At 61.1% G+C, this 6,152-nt stretch overlaps 2 protein-coding genes across 2 annotated transcripts in view; one reads left to right on the top strand and one right to left on the bottom strand.

The window, feature by feature from the left end:
* NDUFS2 (NADH dehydrogenase (ubiquinone) Fe-S protein 2, 49kDa (NADH-coenzyme Q reductase)) overlaps positions 1–1,871 on the bottom strand; it is an 11,940-nt gene extending 10,069 nt beyond the window's left edge. Inside the window, exon 1 of the mRNA XM_014528515.1 lies at positions 1,865–1,871. Coding sequence (XP_014384001.1) covers positions 1,865–1,871 — 7 coding nt within the window. The remainder of the gene's footprint in view (positions 1–1,864) is intronic.
* The window catches only part of ADAMTS4 (ADAM metallopeptidase with thrombospondin type 1 motif, 4), a 9,099-nt gene continuing 3,472 nt past the window's right edge, over positions 526–6,152 (top strand). The window contains exons 1-6 of the mRNA XM_005880518.2: positions 526–2,475; positions 3,504–3,827; positions 3,925–4,057; positions 4,913–5,083; positions 5,713–5,999; positions 6,096–6,150. Of these exons, the coding sequence (XP_005880580.1) occupies positions 1,870–2,475; positions 3,504–3,827; positions 3,925–4,057; positions 4,913–5,083; positions 5,713–5,999; positions 6,096–6,150 (1,576 nt within the window). The 5' untranslated portion in view covers positions 526–1,869. The remainder of the gene's footprint in view (positions 2,476–3,503; positions 3,828–3,924; positions 4,058–4,912; positions 5,084–5,712; positions 6,000–6,095; positions 6,151–6,152) is intronic.

Genomic DNA, 6,152 nt, shown 5'->3' with positions numbered 1-6,152 from the left:
AAGGGAAGGTGCCGGGACGTTGCGGGCCGAGCTCAGGCTGAGCATCAGCCCGGGACCCAGGTCGGGTCGGGGTTGCAGGAGGCAGCCAGCCCATAGCGTAGATGATTCTCATCATGGATGTTCCTCTCCCTCTCCCTTTCTCTCTGAAATCAATAGAAACATATATTTTTTTAAAAACTTTAAAAAATAAAAGCCCTAGCCGGGTTGGCGCAATGGACTGAAGGGTCCCGGGTTTGATTCCTGTGGGAGGCCACAGTGGATCTGTCTCTCACATCGATGTTTCTGTCTCTCATCCCTTCCACTCTAAAAAGTCAATGGAACCCTCGCCGGTTTGGCTCAGGGGATAGAGCGTGGCCTGCGAACTGAAAGGTCCCAGGTTCGATTCCGGTCAAAGGCACATGCCCGGGTTGTGGGCTTCATCCATGATTCTCTCATCATGGATGTTTCTCTCTCTCCCTCTTCCTTCCTCTCTGAAATCAATAAAAATATATTAAAAATAAACAAATAAAATTAAAAATCAATGGAAATATTCTCGGTGAGGATGAACAAACAAATAAAATAAAAGATGACTGGCTGTCCCAGGACCCACTGGGTGCTGGGCAAGGTGGGGCCAGGAGAGGGAGCCAGGCGATGGGCCGGCCAGTCTCTCCCACGCTGGGTGGCTGCCTGGGGGCTGGGGAGAGTTGAGGGCAGTTGGGAGTGGGTAGGAGTGAGGCCAAAAGCCTGGGGGAAGCTACTGGGAGCCAGGCCAGGGAATGGGGAGTCAGGAAGTGGGGAGGGGGAGCCTGAGGGGCATGGCCTTGGAGGGGGTGGGAAGTGGTAACTCCGGAAGGGAGAGCCTGCAGGAGAGAAGGGACGTCAGAGAAGAGGAGGTGGCACCCTGGGTCCTCCTTCTATAAAAGGAAAAGTGGTAGCCTTCCTGCCTTGCCCTCTCCCCTCCATGTGCCCATGCTAAGCAGACTCATCCTACCTCTGGGCAGTGAATTCCCTGATGGCTGTGTGCCTTCTGCACTCCAGCCGCTGGGTCCTGCCTCACAGTGTCAGCCGCCTCCTCTCTTTGCTCACCTCTTGATGCTTCCTTCCCTGTTTCCCACCCTCTTTCTGGGCAGTTCACTCAGGCTGCTCAGCCCTGGAAACCGACTCTGGGGGCAGAGGGCAGCTGGGGGACCCTGAGAAAAGGGAGCCAGACCCCCTGGGACCTAGGCCCTTTCTGTGCGTCAGCCAGGCCTTGCCCTGACTTCCTAGCCCCTTGGGGCTCTGTCCACCAAATAGGGAAGAGACAGCTGAGAGCTGGCTGTTGGGTTTGGGGAAAGACGATGTCATCAGCTGGCCCAGGGCCTGTGACCCATCCCCCATCTGGCTGCTAGGGATCCCCCTCCCCTGGGCAAGTCCCATTTTTCTTTAAAGGAAAACAAAAACTAGGGTTTTTGGGAAAGAATGAGACACCATCTGAGTCCCACCATCAGAGCTGCTGGCTGAATGGCTTACAGCTCAGCCAATCACAGAGACTGGGGAGACTTAAAAGAGCTGGCGGGGAGAGTCTGCTAGGAACCTCAGGGAGACCCAGAGGCACAGAGACCGGGAGAGAGGGCAGGAGAGAGACAGACCCAGGCACGCGGGAAGCAGGGTCTGGGCAGCCAGAGGCCGGGAGAGGCAGTTCCCAGGAGAGGGTTTGCAGGACTGGCCACGAGGCACCCTGCTCAAGCCAAGGGCCACGCTCTCTCCACCTCGCCTGAGGTCCCCAGCCCCTGAAACGCTGCCTCTGACCCTGGCGCTGGCCGAGCCACCGCTGCCGAGGGGAGCTTTCCACAGGCTGGGCGTGAAGGGAGCGGGCCGCCGGCGTCAGTCCTTACAGCTCCAGCACCCGCCATGTCCCCGACGGACCCGCACCCCAAGAGGGGCTGGGCCGGCTGCTGGCTGTGGGGAGCCCCCTGCCGTCTGCTCCCCACCCTGCTCCTGCTGCTGCTGGCCTCCCTCCTGCCCTCAGCCAGGCCAGCCAGCCCCCTCCCCCGGGAGGAGGAGATCGTGTTTCCAGAAAAGCTCAACGGCAGCGTCCTGCCTGGCGTGGGCACCCCGGCCAAGCTGTGGTACCGCTTGCCCGCCTTTGGGGAGATGCTGCTATTAGAGCTGGAGCAAGACCCGGGCGTGCGGGTGGAAGGGCTGACGGTGCAGTACCTGGGCCCGGCGCCGGAGCTGCTGGGTGGGGCGGAGCCGGGCACGTTCCTCACCGGCACCATCAACGGAGATCCGGAGTCGGTGGCATCTCTGCACTGGGACGAGGGAGCTCTGTTAGGGGTGCTGCAGTATCGGGGGACCGAACTCCACATCCAGCCCCTGGAGGGAGGCGTCCCTAATTCTGCTGGGGGGCCTGAGGCTCATGTCCTACGCCGGAAGAGCCCTGCCAGCGGCCAGGGCCCCATGTGCAGCGTCAAGGCGCCTCCCAGGAACCCCAAGCCCAGCCCCCGAAGAGCCAAGGTAGGCCACCCAGAGCCCTGCAGCCCCTCCTGCCTTACCTGCCCCCTGACCCGTGTCCCCTCGCCCCGCCCACTTCCACTTCTGGTCATTCTGCTTCTTCCCTCGTGTGGCCTGCTTTTCTCCTCCCATGAGCCTTCTCGGGCAGGTGCTGGCTGCTCCCTGCCCTCACCTTGATCCCAGCAGGGTCCCAAGAGGTGAATGGGAGGCTCTGTGCTGGGAATGACCCCCCTCTCCCCACCCAGCCCGGCCTGGCACCCTGCTGCTCGGGCCCAGGTGGGAGTCTCTCCTCAGTCTCTTGGCCTTGACTCTTTCCTGTGCCCCAAATCCCCCCCCCCACCACCACCACCACCACACAAGCTAAAGGAGTGAGAGTTGAGGCCCAAGCGATTGGCTTCTGGCTTCCTATACTGCCTTCCAATTTGTCCTGGCAAACTGCAAACTAGGGCAGGAGTGGACGGAGGAGAGGCACTCCACACTGCGTCCTGGCCAGTCCCCTTCCCACACTGGCCTGACTGCAAGGCTGCGAGGCTCCCTCCTCCCCTCCTTCCCACTCCAGGCTCCCCTTCCTCCCTCCTCCTCCCCTCTCCAGCTTTAATCCAGTCCAGACGCTCCCTCCACACCCGCCACGCTGAGATCTGGCCCCAGCCCCGGCTGCTGACTGAATTGTTCCTCCAACCACACAGGGCAGACACGTTGCAGCCCAGCACTGTAGGCCTGGCCACAGCAGGCCTGGGGACGCCCAAAGCCCCTTCCAGAAGCAGTCCCAGCTGCTTTTCACCACTGGGGACCAGGCAGCCCTGGCGCCCCCTCCTCTCCATCTCTGAACCAACAGCTGATTTCTCAGAGTTCGCACAAAAGCTCTGGGATTTGGGGCTGGGGGAGGGACCCAGCCAGCCCGGGAACCTGGTGGGTGTGGTGTGTGGGACCAGCCTGCTCTGCCCAGTTCCAGACCAGGAAGCGCTGGAAGGAAAGTGGTCGGGCCTGTGGCTGGGCGGCTATTTGAGGCCCTCCTCTCCTCTCTCTCCCAGCGCTTTGCTTCCCTGAGTAGATTTGTGGAGACCCTGGTGGTGGCGGACGACACGATGGCAGCGTTTCACGGTGCAGGGCTGAAGCGCTACCTGCTCACGGTCATGGCCGCCGCGGCCAAGGCCTTCAAGCACCCAAGCATCCGCAACCCCGTCAGCCTGGTGGTGACGCGGCTGGTGGTTCTGGGGCCGGGCCAGGAAGGGCCCCCAGTGGGGCCCAGTGCCGCCCAGACCCTGCACCACTTCTGTGCTTGGCAGCGAGGGCTCAACACCCCCGAGGACTCGGACCCGGATCACTTTGACACAGCCATTCTGTTTACCCGTCAGGTAGGCCCGTCGGCACCATGTGAACGGCGCCTGCCCGAGCCCCGTAGTCTGGGGGACCCCGTGCCGAGTCCTCATGCATCTTCTTCGACCTCCACAGGACCTGTGTGGGGTCTCCACCTGTGACACCCTGGGCATGGCCGACGTGGGGACCGTGTGTGACCCGGCTCGGAGCTGCGCTATCGTGGAGGACGACGGGCTCCAGTCGGCCTTCACTGCCGCTCACGAACTGGGTACGGGGTGGGGGGACTGTGGTGTCTGGGATGCGTGAGAGGCGGCAGGGGTGAGGCGCGGGGACAATGAGCTCACCAGCGTGCAGATGGGGTCACGGTGTTTCTTCCTCCCTCCGGGCCTAGGTCCAGGGCCATCCTCCTTCTCTCTGGGTGTAGACACACACTTAGGTTTTCTATTAAGTGAGCTAGCATGTGGAAGCCACTGTAACTGTGTGTGTATGCATGTGTGTGTGAGTATATGCATGTGTGTGAGTGTATGCATATGTTGTGAGTGTGTGCATGCATGTGAGTGTGTGTGAGAGTGTATGCATGCGTGTGAGTGTATGCATGTGTTGTGAGTGTGTGCATGCATGTGAGTGTGTGTGTGTGAGAGTGTATGCATGCGTGTGAGTGTATGCATGTGTTGTGAGTGTGTGCATGCATGTGAGTGTGTGTGTGTGAGAGTGTATGCATGCGTGTGAGTGTGTAGTGTATGTGAAAACCTATTACTGTGTGAGTGAGTATGTGAATGTGTGTGTGTGGCATAAGACAGGCATGTGTCGGGGGTGTGAGTGAGTGTGTGCATGTGTATGGGGAGATAGCACAGTATTGAAAGAGGTATTATTCAGGAGAACTGGGGATGGAATGGTGGGTAAAGGGTTGGGAATGTTGGCTACAAGGGAAAGTAGGTAAGGAAGGACCCTGAGCATATTTTGGGGGGAAGGGGAAGCAGAGCTCTGGGGGGGCTATATACTGAGCAGCCCTCAGAGCATCAGAGGGAGTTGGGGCCGGGCAGGACCATCCACAGCTGCAGCCACCTTTGTGAAGCTGCCAGGGAGGGGACCCCTGACTCCAGCAGGGCCTCTGCTCTCACAGGCCATGTCTTCAACATGCTCCATGACAACTCAAAGCCATGTGTGGGCCTAAACGGGCCTGGGAGCACCTCCCGCCATGTCATGGCTCCCGTGATGGCTCACGTGGATCCTGAGGAGCCCTGGTCCCCCTGCAGCGCCCGCTTCATCACGGACTTCCTGGACAATGGCTACGGTAGGCAGCCCTCCCGCCTGTTCCCTGGCGCGATGCAGCCCTGCACCCACTGTGCTCTTCTGCCTCCTTCCGCGTGGGCTGAGTGGACTCCCCCTGCAGCATGGGATGGGGTGAGAGATGCTGCTAGGGGTGGCACATTTTCAATAGAATTAGACTGGCCTTCTAAGGGCCAGAGCTGTCCAACACTGGGATGAGCTGCAGTGAAGGCAGCTGCCTGGTCACTGAGCTGTGCAAGCCCAGCAGGGTGGGCGTCCGTGGGCAGGGCTGTTGGTGGGACGCAGACTCAGTGGCTCTGTGGCTGGTCGGGGAGGCAGGTGGTGTGGCTGGGTCGTGTCCTGGTCTGTTCCCCAGATGTGGGATGTGTGCTGAAAGGCGCGTTGCCTCTGTCTGTGCTGACCTGTGAGACAGGCCTGGTGATGGCAACTGATCGTAGGTGTTGTTGGCCGGGATGGAATGAGGTGGTTGGACAAGCAGTGAGCCGGCGCTCCTCACGCAGGAAGCAGCCAGCTATTTACAGCTTCGTGCACGTCTGGGATGTGGGTCCCAGAGCCTTGGGCCCAGGAGCCCAAGTCCTCGGTGGCCATCTCGAGGGCCTGAGCCCACCTCTGAGCCGGGTCCTGCCCTCCCAGGGCACTGTCTCTTAGACAAGCCGGAGGCTCCCCTGCACCTGCCTGTGACTTTCCCTGGCAAAGACTATGACGCTGACCGGCAGTGCCAGCTGACCTTCGGGCCTGACTCACACCACTGTCCGCAGCTGCCGCCGCCCTGTGCTGCCCTCTGGTGCTCTGGCCATCTCAATGGTCACGCCATGTGCCAGACCAAGCACTCGCCCTGGGCCGACGGCACCCCGTGTGGGCCCGCACAGGCCTGCATGGGTGGCCGCTGCCTCCATGTGGACCAACTCCAGGACTTCAAGGTGAGGCAGCAGGCAGGGGGCAGAGGCCTGGGGCAGGGGTGGCCTGGTGCCCAGGAGGGAGCACAGTTACCACCCTTCTCTTCTGTGCGGCTGCAGGTCCCACAGGCCGGCGGCTGGGGTCCCTGGGGGTCCTGGGGCGGCTGCTCTCTGAGC

This window comes from Myotis brandtii, unplaced genomic scaffold (assembly GCF_000412655.1).
Source record: "Myotis brandtii unplaced genomic scaffold, ASM41265v1 scaffold64, whole genome shotgun sequence".
Classification (NCBI taxonomy): Eukaryota; Metazoa; Chordata; class Mammalia; order Chiroptera; family Vespertilionidae; genus Myotis; species Myotis brandtii.
Note: the sequence above shows the minus strand (reverse complement) of the source record. Positions and strands in the feature narration are given on the sequence as shown.